Source organism: Lathyrus oleraceus, chromosome 1 (genome assembly GCF_024323335.1).
Source record: "Lathyrus oleraceus cultivar Zhongwan6 chromosome 1, CAAS_Psat_ZW6_1.0, whole genome shotgun sequence".
NCBI classification, from domain to species: domain Eukaryota; kingdom Viridiplantae; phylum Streptophyta; class Magnoliopsida; order Fabales; family Fabaceae; genus Lathyrus; species Lathyrus oleraceus.
In genome coordinates, this window is record NC_066579.1 from 356,829,549 (window position 1) to 356,850,482 (window position 20,934).

Here is a 20,934-nt window from a genome sequence, read left to right on the forward strand (position 1 = left end):
CGAGAAGTCGTGGTATTACGATATCAAATGTTTCCTCCAAAGTCAGATTTACCCGCCTGGGGCATCTTTGAAAGATAAGAAGACTTTGAGAAGATTAGCCGGTAATTTCTACTTGAATGGTGATATATTGTACAAGAGAAACTTCGACATGGTTTTGCTCAGATGCGTGGATAGACACGAAGCAGACTTGTTAATGACCTAAGTGCATGAAGGTTCCTTTGGTACTCATTCTAATGGACATGCAATGGCAAAGAAGATGTTGCGAGCAGGTTACTATTGGCTGACAATGGAATCTGACTGTTGCAAATTTGTGAAGAAATGCCACAAGTGTCAAATTTATGCTGATAAGATTCATGTTCCTCTGACACTATTGAATGTTATTTCTTCCCCATGGCCCTTCTCCATGTGGGGAATTGATATGATTGGGATGATTGAACCCAAAGCTTCGAATGGACATCGTTTCATTTTAGTGGCAATTGACTACTTCACAAAATGGGTTGAAGCAGAATCGTATGCGAATGTAACCAAGCAAGTTTTTGTGCGGTTTATTAAGAATCAGATCATATGTCGTTATGGTGTGCCAAGTAAGATCATTACTGATAATGAATCAAACTTGAATAACAATATGGTGGAAGCTCTTTGTAAAGACTTCAATATTGCACACCATAATTCTTCTCCCTACAGACCTAAGATGAATGGGGTTGTTGAAGCTGCGAACAAGAACGTTAAGAAGATTATTCAGAAGATGGTTGTCACATATAAGGATTGGCATGAGATGCTCCCCTTCGCTTTGCATGGGTATCGTACATCCGTACGCACTTCAACAGAGGCAACCCTTTTCTCACTTGTGTATGGTATGGAAGTAGTGCTCCCCGTAGAGGTTGAGATTCCATCATTGTGTGTGCTCATGGAAGCCAAGTTGACTGAGGCTGAATGGTGTCAGACTAGGTTTGACCAGTTGAATTTGATTGAAGAGAAGAGATTGACTGCCATGTGCCATGGTCAGTTATATCAGTAGAGAATGAAGAAAGCTTTTGATAAGAAGGTCAAACCTCGTATGTTCAGAGAAGGTGACCTTGTGCTCAAGAAGATTTTATCGTTCAAACCAGATTTTAGGGGAAAATGGACTCCCAATTATGAAGGCCCATATGTTGTTAAGAGAGCCTTTTCAGGTGGTGCTTTGGTTCTTACAACTATGGATGGTGAAGAGTTCACTCGTCCTGTGAATGCAGATGCAGTCAAGAAATACTTCGCCTAAAAAGAAAAGAACAGCTCGCTAAGTTGAAAACCCAAAAGGGCGACTTAGGCAAAAAAGAGCGTCTCGGTGGATTGAAAACCTGAAAGGGCGATCCAGGCAAAAAATAGAGACATAAAAATAGAAGAGATTTCCTGATAAGTTGAGTGCCCCACCTTGGGGCAACTTATGCAAAAATTAGGGATTTATGGCAAGTAACTGCATTCTGCTGATCTTCAAATTTTGAGAACTTTGAGCACAAGGGTTGACGTCGATTCATCATCCCAGCAGTGGTCAAGAGCATAGTGGATATCAAAAGTTGGTAGAAGGACTAAGGATCATTTGTATTCAATGTAACCCTTTTCCATGTCAACTACCATTTTCAACTTTGTAAAAATCTATGGAGTCTTGTCATTTACAAACTACCATCCATTAAATAAAGTTGAGCTTTTATCCAATTGTTTCTACTCTTATTTACTTCAGCCAATAGTTTAAATTTTATTATGATCATTTTTGAAAATTTAAAATTTTTAATCAAAATCTTTTTCTTAAAACATATAAAAACAAAAAAAAAATTCAAAGCAATTAAAAGGAAGTATCAACAGCACTTCAAGAGCAGCAAGTCCTTAAGTACGAAACATCAGAGGTCCCTCAAGCAGTTAACTCTTCAGGTATCCCTAGTTGGTTTGTGTTGATCAGGTTCCCCTGTGGAGTGTTTGTTCCCTAGCAGAGTTCTGATTCTTGTTCCCAGCTAAGTTGGTTGATTCAGTACCTTGCGGCGTGTTGTGTCCCGACAGTGTTTTTGTATTTCCCCAACAGGGTTGATCTTCAGCAGAGTAAGATCTTTTCCTCAATAGATCGCATTGGCTTCCCTGCCAGTCGCCATCCGACTCGCTCCCAGTCAGAGTTCCCTTCTGGTTTTTGAGCAGCTATTTGTGTTTATCTTGTGCATGATTTTTTCCCATTTGATATGGTGTTGACCTAAAATTCCTTGCAGATTCGACAATTTCACCTCTCCTCAGCAGAGCTCCTCCCTCGGCTAGATTTGAGCCTTTGGTTTGTGATTTCTCTGTTCTCTAGTAGATGTTTCCCTCTTTTTGTGGATTGACCGGGGATTGTACCGATGATTCAAATTCTTTGCAACACCTTTGTATCCTTTGTGATCGCTTTGTCAGCATAATCATCATATACATATACATTCATATAATTTCATAATTGCATATTTGCATATCTGATTAACTTGTTGGTTTGAGATTCTCATTCTCTGTATGGCGGTACTTTATCCCCATACAAATTTTGGTGTCTGTCCTCCCTCAATTGTAGAGCGTCAGCCCATTAGGCAGAAAGACTTTAACCTTTTCTCCTCTTCCCCACTGAGTTTGTTTCCTCGTAGATGATTATTATTTCAGTTTCCTTTCCAGTTGTTTATCTTGATGGAATCACTCCCCTTGAGTTATATCCTCATTGGGTTAAGTCTTGATTGACTGTTTCTGTCTAGCTCTTACCTAGATAGATGCTTCGAGTCTCCTAAGAGTTTATTGCCTAGTAACAGGTAATATTCTTCTTAGTTTGCAGTTTGTTACTTCTTGCCTAATACCCGGCAAAAGTACCCTTGTTTTTCTCCTCAGTAGAGTCCCTAGTGGATCTGATTCCCCAAGAAGTATATCCTTGATATGTTCACCCTAACTGGTGATGGATATCTTTCTCTCCCCTGCCTGAGTTTATCCTTGATATGTTCATCCTAACCGATGACGGATATTCTCTTTTTGGTGTTCTACCCAGTAAAAAGGTAGTTGCAATCCCTATTTTGTTCCTCAGAGAGTTAATCCTTGATATGTTCATCCTAACCGATGACGGGTTTCCTTCTCTTTGCGGTCTTCTACCCAGTAACCGGTAGTTGTAAATCTTGCTTTTGGTTCCCCCCGCAGAGTTAATCCTTGATATGTTCATTTTAACCAGTGACGGATTCTCTCTCATGGTATTCTATCCAGTAACTGATAGATGTAATTCCTATTTTCTCTCCTCTCAGGGTCTATCCTTGATATGTTCATCTTAACCGGTGATGGATTTTCTCTTTGATTGGTCTTCTATCCAGCATTCGATAGATGTAATTCCTACTTTTTGTTCAGTTGGTATATCCTTGATATGTTTATCCTAACCGATGACGGGTATCCTCCTTGACATGTATTAGGCATGTTAATCCTTGATATGTTCATCTTAACCGATGACGGATTTTCTTCCCTGTTGAGTTTATCCTTGATATGTTCATCTTAACCGATGACGGATACTCTAACCTTCGGTCTTCCGCCTAGTAACTGGTAGTTGTAAATCCTATTTTCTACAGTTTTCCCCAGCAAGGATATTCTTACCTAGTAGCTGGTAATGAATACTCCCTCCTGGCATTTCCCAGCGAGTCATCCTTGATATGTTCATCCTAACTGATGACGGATGTCCTCTCCGTCAGATCTTTATTATCTCCTTACCCAGTAACAGGTACTAGGTAATAGATTTCTTCTCCTCCTGTGCTAAAGTTTATTTCTTCCCCGGTCGAGTCTGAGTGCGCATTTCCTGAGTGAAATTGTTTTTCCCTGCATGATTCAAGTACTTCAGTTTTATCCCGACTTACTCGTATCCCCTGCAGATGTTGTTGTTCCCGGGCTGAGTCTTTTCCATGTTTGTATGGAATTCCTCGAGTCCCCCAGCAGTTTTAAGTCGTAGTCTGGCCTAAGCATAACTCCTTTTATTCCCCAGAGTCTTTGTCTCCCTAGTGAATTTTCCTTACGGAATATGTTATACTCCTATGGGCTTTCGGTCTCTCGGATTTCTTTTCCTTTGTGGTCATATTTCTCCACAGAGCATTAACATTTGCATTCATACCATTTGCATCATGAGGTCTCTTAGGGACCAAAATTTGTTTCTGTGTTGTTATTTAAGCCCATTCTACTTAGTCGACATGAAGATTTTAACCCTTCGCCTCCTCAGTTAGAATGTCCTTAAATAGGGGCAGCTGTAGGACCCCAATTTTGACCCTAATATCCCTTATGCAATTTCATCATAAGCATTAGCATTGGGATCATACCTTGGCATCCTCCTTACCCCTCTTTCATTGGGTTTGCTTTGGGAGAGATCACCAAGCACTTTGTGATTGTATCATACTTGTATATTATCATTTTACTAACCAAAATACAAATATATGTCTTTGCATTTGCCTAACTCTTTTGTAGGTAAGGCATGATCACATTGATTCATCAAGTTCATATCTAGGGTTTGAGACCCTCATGACAAAGGGCACAACCATGAATTGATCCAAGAATGGTTATGAGCATCATATATGAGTTCCATTGATTCCTACATGTTATATTGATCAAGTTTGCTTCAAGAGTTTGAGGGTGATTTGCCTTGGAAACCCTAGTTTGACTGGGTATCTTGAGTAACTTCTCCAACAAGCTATCTCATCAATTGATCAAATTTCTCAAGGGACACTTCAAAATTCATCATATTATGCATATATGATCTACCATGAGTCAAGAAAGTCGAGAGAATTTAAGGTTAGCAAGTTGGTTGATGGGGGTTGGCCAGATGAATTCATCTGATCAAAACTGGGTCTCCCTAGACCCTATCTCCTACAATTTTCACCATATGAAAATGATTCCATGATAAACGTTACTCTAAATGACATTCCAAACAACTTTCATGTTGAGACCTAGATCTAGTTTTTCTTGGAAAATCATTTTCTATTTTGAAACATTATAAGTCATTTTGTCTAAACCCTAATTTGAAAGTCAACTTCCCAAGGCCATAACTTGCTCAATTTTTATGATATGAAATATTTCCAAGTTGCACAATCAAATTCAAGATGTCTACTTCAACGTTTATGTTTGGAGTGAGAGCCAGTTCAACTTTTATGAGCATGTGATATGAGGTTACATTATAGGTCACTTTTGACCTATACCATTGAACAAGTGATTTTTCCAAACTTCAAAAGTGCATAACTCTATCATTCCAAATCCAAATGACATGAAATTGGTGACCATTTTTAATTTCTTTGAAAGATATAAAACTTTGATGAAGACACCTTTCCCATTTGAAGCTCACATAAAAAGTTAAGCAAGGTGGAATATTGAGATATATGGCTTGACACTTAGAAAAAAATTCAATATGTTGAAATTTCCAAACTTCCACTTCAAAATTCACCATGTTCTAAGATTCAAATGAAAAAGTGTTAAACATGAAAGTTATTCCTCTTGATCTAACCTTTCCAAAAAGTCTAATTTCATCCATTTTGGACAAGAATTGCTAGGGATGCGCATGGCATGAACATTGCATTATCATTTGGCAAAGATCAAACTTCAAACAGTTGTGTACAATTGCCTTGCATTCCAAGCTGATTTCAGACTCTTTTACACTCAATTGTGGATCAAATGGAATGATCTCATGGGCTTGTACACGCTCATGCACCCATGCATCACTCATTGCCAATTTTGGAAAGCCATTTGGAAGGTGCAAATATCACATGATCCAGCTATAAATAGAGGTCCATATGCTCAGAATTCAAGGAGATTCGCGCCAGCTTTGATCTTAAACCCCTAACCCTTCCATTTGAGAGGATAATCCTGAGAATTTCCATTGGAAATTGAGTTGAATTCTCACTGTTTTAAGATTCAAAACTCCAGGGATCCAAGACCTTTTGTGCATTCTAATCCACTTCTGCAAGCATACTGAGCAAGATCAAGCACAAGCCAAAGCAAGAACAGTTGAATCCAGACCTACATTGAAGGTATTTTCCAGAAATTTTCATCTCTTCGATTCTCTCTTAATTCCACTCAATTCTCTTGGATCCTTGGTTGTCTGAAGTCCTACCAATGTACGCAAGAAGATTGAGTTGCTTAGAGGTCAAATCAAAGCAACTCAGTTGACACACCTCAAAATTCAACTCCTCATATCTTTCTATATATGTGGAGTTAGTTAAAATTGATGTCAGATTCGTGCGCTACGCCATTTTTTCTTTCAGATCATGTCTTCCTTTTTCATTTTCTTGATGGTGATGAGTGAACCAGTCCGGCCAGGGTCAACGGAGAAGATGATTGGCCTTTGGACGCCGGTGATGTGTTGGCATAGTTCAGAGCCATTGATCCTTTTCAAATTGTTTTAATCTCGTGCGTTGCTTTTAAATACCAAGCATATGCCGCATTGACTCAAGTCCACCATGGAACGCGCGCTGGTGGCCACTTGATCTGCCACATCAATTAATGAGGGAGATCAAGTGGTCCACATTTTTCTGATTATTTGAATTTTATTTTAATTGCTTTACTTTCATTAATTCATATTAATTTTAATATTGATCCATAAAATATGAGAGTTTCACCAAAAAATTTAAAATAATTTCCTCTTTCATATTCTAAATTAAAATTATTTTTTGGATCATTATTAATGTTTTTCAGGATTTAATTGATTTTGCATTTGTTTTTAATTGTTTAAAAATACTTTTAAGTCTTTAAAATTTCTGAAAATTTTTCTCCAAGGTCCTTTGACCTTGTTTGACCTATGATAAATCTCATGGCCATTTATTTGGTGTTTTGATGAGGTTTTAGGAATTTGGCAAACCATATTTAATTTAAATACCTTATTTTAGTATTTTTAATTTGAATAAATGTCAAATAATTTTGTTGACCAATTGTGATGACTTGTTTGAGTTTGGCTCTTGTTGTTGGGCTTTGGTCAAGGTTGATTTGACTTTGTTAAGTTAATATCATTAGATTTAGGGGATTGATGGAATGTACATTCCATCTCCCAAAATGAATGGATGATATTAATTTGGTAAAGGTCCTCCTTTGATCAATTTGAGTTTTCATCCATTCCCATCCCTCTTCATATTATTCCCCTTCTTTATGCATTCATCTCATTTGGGCTATGATGTCTCAAAGTCCTAAAGCTAGTTGATTGAAAAATTAACATGAGTATGGATGATATTAGGCCACACCTTTTGCATATTCTTTTTTATGTGTGGTATGTTTCATGAGCATAGTCCATAATACTATGTCTCTAACATGCATTAACACCAAAATTTCATTGCCCGACCTCAAATAGTTGTGACTTCTACATAAGTCCAATTACGATTGTTTAACATAACGCTAAATTTGTGACATAAAAGGCATAGCATTCTAGTTAGTGAGATTATAAGTCTCCCCTCTTTCATGGTATTGTGTGGAAACTTGGTCTTTTTTCCTTCCTTTGGAAGATGTCTTGGCTCAAGGATCCATGCTTGTGATAAGTGGGTTGAGTGTTCTCCAAAGAATGTCTAAAAATGAAAAACAAAAGCAAACAATACTAATTTCAAACCTATTAACAACTAACTTTTAATTTCAAGCCATTTACTTCAATGTCATTTAATTCTAGCTTTTATACATTTGTCATTGTTCATATCATTCTAATTGTTTATGTTAATAAATTTTTCACTTTGTCCACTTGGACCATATTGTGTGATATATCTTGTTTGTGTATACTTTGCTTGTTTGTGTGGTCTTTTACCATTAATGTACATAATAACAACAAAAACTCTAAAAAACTTTTGTGTGGACTGTTGGCTTGATCTTGGACAAATGGACTTAGGACTTAGGCAACATTCCTATGTTAAAGGACTTGGCCAATGCAAACATATTGAGAAACCAAGTGCTTGCAATTTGAAACTTCACTTGATACATCATTCAAGATCCCTCTGAGTTCATCTGCAACATGATCATTGTGTAGCTGTCATTTTGAACCTGGGACTTGTGGAATTGATCTGCTACATGGGCTAAGTTTGAAGAAGAACATGGAATGCCTAAAGCTTGGATGTGGCTATCTTTATTTGATGTCTTTGCTCTTCAAGATAATATAATTGTGCATTTGTGTGTTGCTTGATTCTAAAAGTCCAAGGGAATTCTGGGTTTTTATTGACATTTTTGTCTATTGGATTGCTACCCATTTGGTCAGATCTTTTCAACTCTTAACTTTTAATTTTGTGCATAGGATTAGTCTCTTCATCTTCTCCCCATTTCTTTAATTTCAAAATCTCTCCCTCCCTTTTCAAAATCTTCTTTGATTGAACTTATTTTGTTTCAAACTTTGACCACTTTGTAAAAAGATAGAAACTTTGGTCTTATGTCATTGCATTTTCAAATTTCTTTTCTTAAATCAAACTTGTAAATAAACTTAACTATACTTGACTTAAACTTTCAAAAAAATCCAAAAAGAACTAACTCATCCAAACCATTTCCAGGCCGTTGTGCCTTTCAAACTTAATTTGTGTTAAAAATAATGCATCGACTTTGAAATTTGTATCACAAACTACGAGGTTTTGATCCCTCATTTTTATGTTGGTACATAGGCACAAGACCGAAAGTCTTGCCAAACACAAAAATATAATTAATGAATTCTTTTCTCATCCCCCCATTCTATTTGTTTGTAAACATCATTTTGTACCAAATACATATGCACACAAAAAGGGCTCCCTAGGAGTACTTAGGACACTTTGGGTGCTAACACCTTCCCTCTGTGTAACCAACCCCCTTACCTGTAATCTCTGACATTTTATTAGTTTTGATTTGAAAACTTCTTACTTTTGGGTTTTTTTCGTACTTTTTCCCTTTTCCCTTGGAAACAATAAAAGCGCGGTGACGACTCTTGTTATTTGATATCCAGCTTATCCATAGCTTTATGATCATGAATTTACCGCTACAAGAATCAATTTAGTTGTATGCCTGGGATGTCGATCCTGGAGCGATATATCTACTACGACGTGTGATGGAGCAATATCGTATGGACCAACAAGACTTACACTTAAATTTTATTGACTTTGAGAAGGTGTATGAAAGAGTACCTAGAGAGATTATGTGGAAAGTCGTAGAAAAGAAATGGGTTAGGGTGCATATTTAAGTTATACAAGATATGTATGAAGGGGTTTCGAATCGTGTGCATACACAAGGTGGAGAGACTGACGATTTCCCAATTACAATAGGTTTCAATCAAGGTTGAACCTTAAACCCCTGCCTTTTTACTTTAATTTTGGATGTACTCACGGAACACATCCAAGAGATAGCATCGAGATACATGTTTTTCGCAGATGATATAGTCTTATTTAGAGAGTCGAAGAAAGATTTAAATGAAAGGTTGGAGACTTGAAGACGAGCTTTAGAAATGTATAGCTTTCTCCCAAGCAGAAGTGAGACGGAGTATATAAAATATAAGTTTAACTAAAGGATAAGTGTTTCTAACCTAGAGGTGAAAGTTGGAGACCATATGATCCCACGAGTCGCGTTGTTTAAATATCTTTGATCCATAATACAAAACAGTTAAAAAAAATAAGAGGTGTAAACCATCGAATTCAAATTGGATGGATGAAATGGAGAAGGACTTATGAGATTTTATGTGACACAAAGGTACCACTCAAATTGAAGGGAAAAATTATCGGACTGCAATAAGACGTACGATGTTGTACGGGACAAAATGTTGAGCGGTTAAGAATCAACACGAGAACAATATAAGTGTAGCAAAGATGAGAATATTATGTTGGATGTATGGTAAGACTGGATATGATAAGATTATAAATGACAATTGTATACTGGAACCAAAATCGGAGTTGATTGTTGATGCAGGACCCTGGAAGCGATGATGATGATATTCGGTACAGTGGTCCGGGGTGGACCTGCAAGGTTAGCACTCCATAACCAAAGTCAATAACAAATTCCAAAATGAATATAGTAAAAGTGGAGATAAAAAAGATATACCTTAAAATTCATGTATTGATTATATACGTTGGATAATTATAATTGAGTTATGCTAGATTGGACCCTCGCATTGGGACTTCGGCCAACCCAAAATAACAATATTAGAGTCTTGAGTTAACACATATAATAGAAAAAAGTGGTGAAAGTAAATTTAGTTGATTTGAATATATAGAGAGAAGAATTATAGTCTATTAGTTTGTCTAAAATTTTAGAAAAATAATATTTTTACAACCAAATTTAGATGTCAAAAATGTATCCCTGTGTAAATTTATCATGTATTAATATATTTTTAAAATTCGTGGAAGTGTATGATATCGGTGTATTAATGTATTTTTTAAAAGAGAATTGATATTTTTACACTAAAGACATTTACACCGTATTTCTATACGGCTATATTTCAAAAATTATTTAATGATTATTTTTTCTTTTTTAGACACAAACCAAACACATGCACATTCTGTATCTTATACAGTGTAGGTGTAAGGGTAAGATGTTTAATTTTTGGTGTTAAAATAGCAACCCTCTTTTTAAAATTCGCGCAAGTGTATGAAATCAAAAAATATGAGAGAGATAAAGACATTGGTATACAGTTGCTATGCGGTTTCTAATACCATGTCAGATTTTTGGTGTTCAAATAACACTACTCAAAAAAATTTATGTGCACTTCCAGTTCGAATATGCACGTTTGACCTATAGTGTTATGTGATGTGTTCAATCAAAATATGACTGATTATCAAAATCGCACATTTGAAAAATTTAGAAAACCAATTGGTATAAATTGTGGGGAACCTTTAACCAACGCATCTATTTCATCATCCTAACCGCCACTCATATTATTGTACCTCATTATGTTTGATTTATTTTAAGATTACATATAAAATTAAAAATATAACATTTAACTACAATACCAGCAGCAATATGAAATATATTGCAATCTCTGCATCTTAAGTAAACTAATTGAGTTTGAGGAAAATCATTCAATATACAAATAGTTTCCTCTATTTCTTTCTCTAAAGAATATATATATCAGTAATGCTAGAAAATTATGATGGCCCTTTTTTGTGGCCATATATAATGAGTCAAAATTCCAAATCATAATTAACAAGACTGAAACAATGGCACCCCTACAAACCTACATTTCCCAATTGAGGATCAAACACAAACAGAAGAAAATTTGTTAACACTAGCCATGTACATTGGCTCTGGGAATGGAACAGCATTTTGTAACCCGTTAATAACCATTTGTAGTTTTCTGCGTTTTTTTGCTGAAATTCGATATGCTGCAGTGTGGACAAACGTACTCGAGCCCGTCAGTTTTGGCGTAGTCCTGTCAATCATCAGAGTTAAAAACATAAAATTTCCATCTCATTCTCTTGTATGCTCATCTAGTTACCAATTTGTAAATATGTGAAAAATACTACTAGCATAAGCACTAGTGTTGTGAGATTATTCTGTTTTTATCAGTTTCATTTCATATAAAAGAAAGAGAAGCAATGGCCGATGCTAATCATAATTCATCAAATATAAAGTTGCCAGCAAGATCCAAATTGCAAAGAGTTGTAGCAGCTTAGCCTTATATTTTCAATTAATACCTTGAATGCTCCTAGTCCCTGCCGCCTATCACAGCCAAAATGAGCCCATTCACCACACATACCACAATTCACCCAGTCACCTGCTGCACTACTATTGTTGCCACAACATGGAAGGTAAATTATAGTCAAAAAGACAGAACTTTGCAACCTTTAAAAGATACTGAGAGAGAGGGAGAGAAAGAGACCTGTGACACAATAAGCAGCATTCTCCATCTACATCATCATGAGCTAATTCGTATTCTAAAAGATATGTTTCGTAATGTCTCTTGAGTGTATTGCCAACACCCTACAGCAAAAAGATATTATTAATTTCCTCATTTTTTAATACACATTTTGACGTTCCCAATATGTGAAAGTAGTTCAATTACAAAAGTACCATTTTCAAATTGCAACTAAAAGAAAATAGTTTTCCCTCAACTGATTCATAAAACTTGAAAAAGTAAGCAGAAAATTGCCAAGAATGCAAGTTTTTTATTCTACTTTCCACTTTGTAAAACATGTTACTGAAAACAAAGCCCTAAATCCACATGAAGAAAAGGTACAAGATGCCAAATAAGGAATGGATCACTAAAAATCCATTCCAGTAGAACTAAACATGTATCATTATCTAGGTAGAGGGGAATAAGGTGTGTTTTTTCTAGAGTAAAATTCTGGGCCGAATTTAGGAAAGTGACTTCAGCTCATGCGTGCGCATAAATAATGGAAACAGATATTCGTTGAGGAACAGAAAAAATAATAACGGAATCCATACTGTCATTCTGTGTGTCAGAGTGTGATTGCTCATCTTTGAGAAAACTTGTCCTTTCCAATTGATACCATTACCAACGTGAAAGCCTCCTCTTGAAACAACCTAAAATACTCAAGTGTCTTAGATACAGTGTCTCCAAATACTATGTAGTATGCAGTTATCTTCACAAGTTCAAAATGTCTTACCTCTCTATACAGGTTGAAAAGGTCAAGGCGTTTAGCATTCAGAACGGCATCAGGAAATTCAGCAAACCCGCCTTGTGGAATGAGGCGAGTATGCCCTCTAAGGACTAGAAATTGCATTACATCTTTCAGGAATTCCTCCTGTCAAAACAAAAAAAAAATAAAATAAAGTAAAAATGAATTATCTGACATAAAATGTACAGTATAACAATATGGATAAACACTGGAATAGGGTGCAAGACAATAATGAAGATAGAAAACGTCAACAAAAGCACATGTGGGGAAACCACCTCTGAGCAAGCTCGTATTGGAGCTCTGTCGCAACCATGTTTTTTCATTGGTATTGGATTCAAAGAAATTATCTGGTGAGCTTGAAACGAGTTTGACACGGATTTCCTGTTTGTGGCTGAATGAGGACCTAAACCATTATGCTTTATTGGAACAAGAAGCTGATTTGATTTTCCATGGTCGCCATCATATCTGTCTCCCTCAGAAAATCCAGAAAAAGGGAGAACCTTTTGACGATGAGACTGAGGGATTGGCTTCATTGCAGCAAAACTTAATTTTTGTCTAACGCTACAAATATCTTCAACTTCCATGCCGCTAGCGTTAATAGTTTTTAAACTAGAGCATGTTTCAGATCTTTTTCGACTAGGTGCGGGAGGCACCAACCAACTAGGATGACCTGAGAAAACAATGTCTTTGGAATAGTTGTCTTTCTCATGCCGAGTACAAAAGAAAAGAAGACGTTCTGAATCATCTTTAGTAAAGGATGCAACGGGCAATCCTTGAATACTAGCAACTCCCAACATAACTAGGCAGCGATTTGACATATTTGATGCAAGTTGTCTCAGAACCTGTGAACAAATACCAAGCCATCAATAAAATAGAAAAAGTTCTTGAAGTAAAATTTATATAAATACGGAAGTGTTGCTATTTTGTATTGGTATTAATGTTTGAAGGAAAATATTAAAAAAGGAAGCTGCATGTATCCAAAATATTCATGAAGTGTGCAACTTATACATAATTAATTTATTTGTGCAGCATATTACCTACCAAAGTCATTAAATAGTAAACATCAATTTAGCATTCACAACAAGTTTGTGCAAGTAAGCTGTTATATTGACAAACAGGACAAAGAACTTTGAACTAGACAATTTTTTATCAAAGGGAAAGAATTTCAACTTAACCATTTGATTGATCAGAAACAATTTTGAAAAAGCGTTAAATTAAAATTTTCAAAAGATACAACAAACAACTGACATAAACCTTGAGGGGAAAAAATATTTAACAAACCTGCGAAGCCCATGTAGGAACTCGCATAGAAACTTCAAACACACTAGATCCACAAGCAACTGAGGCTGATCTTCGAGGTTCATATGAAGGTAATTTCTTTTGTTCATGACCAGGAATTGCCTGGACAAGTTGACTATTCTCAGTGAGTTCTTTCTTAATATGGTTCTCCAAAAGCTGAGGAAATACATAAGAGAAAAAAGGTACTCAGTAAAAAGTTAAAAAGGCAAGCATGTGAAAAGTCAAACACTGACAATACAATTCACATGTACCTGATCATTGAAACAAGCATCTGCACTCCCGGACACTAGAAGTGATATATGAGCAGAACTGCATGTGGATATTTCGCAACGCATGGTCAACACACCACGTGAGAATGTTCCTGCTTGGAGAGGTGGTGGTGGTGCACTATAAAATTTATGACAGTAACAGAAATTAACAAACAGAATAAGATTGTAGGTGAAAGACTAAGAATCTTGTTGCAGTGAATAAAACGTCTGAAAACACAAGTATCAACACTTGAAAATGCTAAATACCTTGTCCGACTTTGAAGTTTACATCCACGTATCTGAGGAAATGCCAGAGTGAAAACAGAAAAATATACATGAGTGATTTAAAAAATATTCAACGCAAAACTTATATAGAATCAATAAATTATGAAGGGAGGGATGGAGTGAAAAGAATTGAAGGATTTAGGTAGAAAGGGTTTTGGGGGTTTAATTTTATTCCTATTACAAGAAACCCCTAATTAGGAGAACTCAAAAATTCTATTGGACGAGGGGTTTTGGAGAGCTTAGATAAACTTTTCAATAATAATCTATGTTGTTATAGTAATCTGAAAAATTAAAAATATATTAATGATAAACATTCATTTATCATTCTATACAAAATCATTCTTTTAAAAAATGTTAAAGATTTCTCTTTTTTTTTTTCAAATCGCATTCCTCTTCCCTCCTAACTTGCAAACAAATCCTTAAGGAAATACCATTACATCTTTCAGCACATAGACATCATCATCTTGATTTTGTATGGGAGTTTCTTTGGGTTTGTTAATTGTGAAAGATGGTCCCAATCAAGAACAAGAATGATAATATGAAACTTGTTCTAAACTAATCCATGCATATACCTCAAGTATTACGTATAGATTACATCATCTCAACATGGTGAAGATTGCAATAATACTGAACTATTTTCATCAATGGTGACAGTATACATTTACTATCTTAGAAGTTAAATTTAATTTGACATTTTCTGGTTAGGGGAAAAGCATGCATAATTTTTCACCACAAACTAGCCTATAACAATTACTACAATTGTTTAAAGGGCTGCATAACAAGTTATCTGAAAAATTGCAATATTGTACGTAGCACCCAAAATGCAATAACAAATCAACCAAGAAATGCAACAAAAATACGCAACAAACTTACTTCGGTACATAGGAGAGCATTGAGTCCATCTTCTAATGACCCCAATAAACACGCATCCTTTTTAAGAGTAAAGAGAGATGAAATAAAATCAGTTTATAACAGGTAGGTCTCATTGTAAGAACTATTACTAGTAACAAACTTCTCAAAAAACTAATAATCTAAGGTATCCAAGCCTACCAATGTGCAGGGAAATCCACAAACAAGAAATCTTGTATTCACATCATCATCATATATCTTTATAGAAGAACTAGACCCTGGTGAATCTTCATCTTCTTCTTCTTCTTCTTCCTTCGTGTCTACTTCACATGGACTAACTTCAATGATAGGAGGTTCCCCAAGAATTTGTGGCCCAAGCTTACCACCTCCCTTCCGACTGTTGCAGGGCACGACATTGTTTTGTTCGCAGTAAAGTCTAAAAGATGCCTGAGCAAGTTGGAAAGCATCCCAGGTATGGCTGGATGTACTAAAATGCATAATACCAATTATCATTAACAAAAACTATTTGCAAGCAGGCACATTATAGTTATTAAATATTTTATTGCCGCTACACTTCGCGTGTCATGGACTCATTGGTGGAAGCTGAAGTAATAAATGAAAAGTGCGGTGATAGCAGAAAATAGCAATTTGTTCAAAGTCTGCTACCCAATAGCACTATAGTGCCGCTATTTGACAATAGTTTTTACTAAATAGCGTACAGCAGAGCAATAGCGATTTGTTGAAACTCTGCCAATAGCTGATATTTGACAACATTTCCTACTAATTAGTGTATTGCATAACCAAAGATATTGCTTCAAATTCCGCTGTTGTATCTCTATAATGCTGCTATTTAACAACACTGGCCAGGAACATTGATATTTAAAAAGCATGACAACAAAGATGGTAGATGAGTAATACCTCTGCACCACTGAGAAAAAAGCTTGATGAAAATGTGAAGCTGCATAGTTTGAAAATTCATTTTTCCAGTATATAGTGTAGGGAACTCCCTGCCAAACAAAAACACCTATGTTTAATAATTGTGTGTCATTAGTTAAGGAACCTAAAAATCAAAATCATGTAAAGTAGCGTCTTTTAAGTCCTCATTAACACACTAGTTTGACCGTCATCTCATTAATTACTCTAAGCCAGCACATCTTACTTTTCATGTCGAATTAAAAAAAAAATAACATAAAGATTGCCTGCAATCAATATAACCTTGGAGTGTAGCGCCTCTGCCAACTTTTCGCCCTTCGGAGATTCCAAATAAACCTAAGAAAATACGACAAACTAGGTTAGCCACCAAGCATTGTATTAACCAAGTCAATTGTCAAACAGTCACATAAGAAAAAAATCCACAAAACACTCACGGTATTAGGTAACTTTGAAGAAAATAATCCACACAAGGCTTCCGGGGAAGAAAGGTCAAAATCTTCCCACACAAGAGACCCAATTTCTCCCTTATCATCCACCTGCTGACCTTGCAGGTAAACAAAATCCGGTTGCAGTTGCTCAAAAACTCGAGTGAGTTCATCGAAACTAGGTTTTCTCAATACTTTAACCTGAAACGCGGCAATTCCACTTCAAGTTAAAATTTCCCTACAAACAATAAAAACAAAACCGTATACAAATAGAAACGCGGCTATCACCTCAAGCCGCCCGGACGAAGAAAGCTCCGGAAAGGGGTACGACGAAAATCGATCCTCGGAAACAGTATCCTGCTTCTGCTTTTGTTTACTGTCATGTGATTTACTACCAAGAACAGCAAGGAGACTACAATGCCTTGACACACCCTGAAAATGCAACATCATACATGCATAACAGAGCCAAACTCCTCCAAAAACACAGTAACAACACTTCCCAAAACCTCAAAACTGAATGAACCCTACTGTTATCATCAAAACGCATATAACACCAAAACAACTCCCCAATATTACAAATCCATCCAGAACAAAACCAATAACCAAAGTTTAACCCTTTTTCCTTCAACAAAAGCCAGGAATTGGGGATAACAACAAAAAAACAACGATTGAAGAAAAATCAACAACCGAAGTAAATCAACCGGTTGGCAAAGAAATCAGAAGGAAAATCCACTGCAAAAATCGACGGAGTGATGAAAAAGGCTTCAGAGAAAGGATATTGAGGAACCCTAAGATACGAAATCGCTAAGTATCATTCACGAAACCAAAAACCTAATTTATAAAATTTAAAATTAAAAAAATAATACAAATTGAAAATAACAAAGTTATTAAATAAAAATCAGGAAGAGGCTTTTTGGCAGAGTCCACAAACAAAGAGTCAAAGTATAAACAAAAACCGAAGAAAACAAGAGAAAAAAAATGTTGTTGGAATTAAAAAACGAACATTAAAAACATTCACGTACGTACGATTGTGATTTGATTATTGATTATTAACCTTTTTGACGAAACAGTAAACCAGAAAGGAAAAATAGAATGATAAAGTTTTGTTATTGTTATTGTTATTGATATTAAATTATAAAATAAAAGGAATAGAAAATCGGTTTGAGTTTCACACACATGATTCGATTCGATAATAAGTTTTGAAAACAAAGGATGATGATGGGCATAACATAATAACATTATAACATGACATTCGGATCGTATATTATTATAATCAATGATTAAAACCAAACACGAGAAGAATATTAACACTGGTTGAATGTGTTTTAATTTTATTACCCTTTGTTGTTGTTGTTGTTTCGAGGTAATGAATCAATCTAATTTTTCTCGGTGCCTTCATTCTTCTGCTCTCGTTGTAGGGTAGTAGGTAGTAGTAGCTTCTGTTCTGACTTCGGAGCTTGTTTCTTCTATGTTGTTTTATTGTGGAATTGCTGGGTTGGGTTTGGTTTGGTTGAACCGTTTTTGCAGTTAAATAAATGGTTGTGTTGGTTTGGTTTGGTTGAACCAAGAGTGTCAGTAGTAAAGTCCCATGATAATGACCTGGCTGTATAACCCATTCATCTTTCTCTCTCCTTACACAATGACTAACATTTCCAAAATCGGTAACGCTTTCAGATTAGGCAGTGCTAATGTTACACGGAACATGGATGGTCTACTTTCATCCAGACGTCCGTTCAAGAACATCGTGATCCGACGGTTTATATTTTAAATTTTATAAACCATCACGAATGTGACCAAATATATAATGGAGTAATAGCTTGGCTCTAGAAAATCTATATTTGTGTATTAATTTTAGTTTTTTTATTATTCCATTTTTTTTTGAAAATATATATAGATGAGTTGAGTTCAGAATACTCAAAATAGAATATGCCCTTAGATCGAAAAAGTATTAATTCAAATATTTAAAAAAAATTGGCGGCAGACGATGTAAATTAAACACGAAAATATATAAGACAATTATTTAACAAATAAATTAAATTTGTATTATTTTTATAATTTTTTCAACTTATCTCGATTAGAGATAATTATTATATTTAAAGTATTAAATATAGTTTTTCTTAGAAAAAATTATGAATGTCCACAAAATTTATTAATAGATGAGTCATTTTGTTTGTTTGTTGTTATGTTGTGGGATATAATGAACTCTTTTCTTAGAGATGAAAAATTTGATAGGTAGATGGATTTATATTTAAATGATAATTAAAGGGCATATATAAATTGGGTTTAATTGATTTGGCATAATTTATTATCTAATCCATTTAAATTTTAATGGGTCGGGTTCATTGTCTAATGAGCAATTTTTCTTGTCAAAATTGAATTAACTCAACTTGGTAATTTGTGAGTTGGGTTAGACTGATTTAACCTAACTTGTTATCCAATTCGTTCTGATTTTAATGAGTTAGATTCATTATCCAACCTGTAGTTTTTCTTATCAAAATTGAACTAAACCAACTCAGTCATTTACGGGTTAGATTAAGGTTGGGGTTGGGTATAAAATAAAATAAAAAATTGATAATTATTTTTCAATTCTAAAAAAGTTGTAAAACAAATTAATGCAATTGCGCACATTTTCAAAACTTAAATATTATGGTGACGATAAGTTGGATTTAATTTTTTCTAATTAAAAGATCTCCTATAATACAAATTTGATAGGGTATCAACCAAATGAATTTTTCATTAGCATTTGTCATGATAAGAATAAATCTAATCACCTTGTGTTTAAATGCAAGTATTATAATAAGCATGGTCATTTAAAAGTTTTATATTATTCGAAATTGCATGATTCAAGATGGTCAAATGGAAATTCCTGAAGACCTCTCAAAATCACTAATATTTAGGGCCCAAAATGATTTTGGTACCAAATGTAAAAACCTAATATGTTTTGCGTGAATGTTTTACACCTTCAAGAACTGAATTGTAAATTAAGAAAAGTTATGCAAATCAAAGTTTGAAGGTTCCATCAAAATATGGTTTTGTTGATTTTGATGGTTGTAGAACTCTTTGAAAAATTTATTGTGAAAAGTATTTGTCAAAGTTATCAATATTTGGGATGTATGAACCAACTCTTCTATCAAATAATTTTGAGAGATGGAAAATTAACGGTGTGATTTGACTCTCTTTAATGGGGGAGATCTCAAACATTTGATAGATAATAAAAAAATCAAAAAGTTCCAATTAAATTCTCTAGCATGTGATATTTATGTGCTTATTGCTTAGATAATGAAAAAAAATCAAAAAGTTACAATTAGATCTTTATATAAATTATGTTTCTTTTCACTTAAAGTTGCATTGGTGTTTTTTTAGTGAAGCACTACTTGTGAGGGAGAATTTGTAAGTGGTTATGTTTTGTCTTAATTCTTGAGAGTGAGATACACTTAAGAAATTGAATATTCTTCGTGAGATAAACCAATCATAAAATCTATGTTTTAGTTTCTTGAATTTTGTTAGAAAAAGTTTTGTTTTGGTTATTGAGATAAGCTTGAAAATCTCTAAAAAGGTTTGTTAGTTTACCTTGTGGTAAAAGCTATATTTGGTTAGGGATAAGTCTGTAAAAATATCAAGATCAGAATATATCAACGAACTGAACATAAATTTTAATTGAACAATGCAAAAATTTCAATTAAGATCTTTTTTGCAGAAAAGTGCAATGAAAAGTGTGTGTAAATTGCCTTTTATGCAGAAAAGTGCAATTAAAAATGTGTGTAATTACCTTTTATGCATAAAAGTGTGTGTAATTGAACAATGAGAAAAGTGAAATTAAGATTCAATAACACACTTCTCATTGCACTTTTCTGCATAAATTGTCTTTGATAATTTTTCGAGTTTAATCTCTTAAGTGAATTAAAACTTGTTATTGTTTACTGAAAATACTAGTAAACAAATTGGCACGCCCAGTGAGGACCTTTTGTGCAAGAAATCTTAACTTTTGCATAAAAGTATTGTGTATTTTATTGTTTATTTTGTTCATTATATAAATGATTAAGTGTGTATGCGTTTGAGGAATGGTATAGTTAAAATAAATTTTACCAGTAAAAGGAGTATGGCAGCAAGAAAGTTAAAAAATACTTCACTTCCACAAATTGACGCACCAAATATAGAAGAACAACCAACCAAAACAATGGTTGGTGGTGTGGTAACTTCAACTTCCATTGAAGTAACCTCTCTTATTATCAGTCAAATGTCGATTTCGACGGTATCACAAGAAATGGTGGTTTCCCCATCACAAGTAATAAGTATTCCCACTGCTCCAGAGTTATACAATCAATTTCGGGAGATCTTATGCCTTCTTTTCTCCAAAAT

General features: G+C 34.8%; 1 protein-coding gene across 1 annotated transcript; it reads right to left on the minus strand.

Moving 5' to 3' along the window:
* Positions 1–10,925: 10,925 nt before the first annotated feature.
* Positions 10,926–17,748, minus strand: LOC127136294 (AT-rich interactive domain-containing protein 4). The gene is made up of 15 exons (XM_051062875.1): positions 16,864–17,748; positions 16,585–16,776; positions 16,433–16,486; positions 16,136–16,224; positions 15,419–15,704; positions 15,242–15,298; positions 14,351–14,382; positions 14,087–14,222; positions 13,818–13,991; positions 12,812–13,378; positions 12,525–12,662; positions 12,343–12,441; positions 11,777–11,877; positions 11,592–11,682; positions 10,926–11,326 (listed from the first exon to the last, which is right to left on the minus strand). Exons 1-15 carry the CDS (start codon positions 17,023–17,025, stop codon positions 11,231–11,233), a joined length of 2,274 nt encoding a protein of 757 aa, XP_050918832.1. The 5' UTR covers positions 17,026–17,748; the 3' UTR covers positions 10,926–11,230.
* Positions 17,749–20,934: the final 3,186 nt, after the last annotated feature.

Bases quoted from the DNA above. Each gene is read 5' to 3' on its own strand.
- LOC127136294 (XM_051062875.1), bottom strand. From the start codon at position 17,025: ATGATGTTGCATTTTCAGGGTGTGTCAAGGCATTGTAGTCTCCTTGCT. The intron at 16,225-16,432 runs GTTATATTGATT...TTTGTTTGGCAG, and splicing joins CAGAGGCGCTACACTCCAAG to GGAGTTCCCTACACTATATA. The intron at 12,663-12,811 runs GTGGTTTCCCCA...TTGTTTTGACAG, and splicing joins CAATACGAGCTTGCTCAGAG to GAGGAATTCCTGAAAGATGT.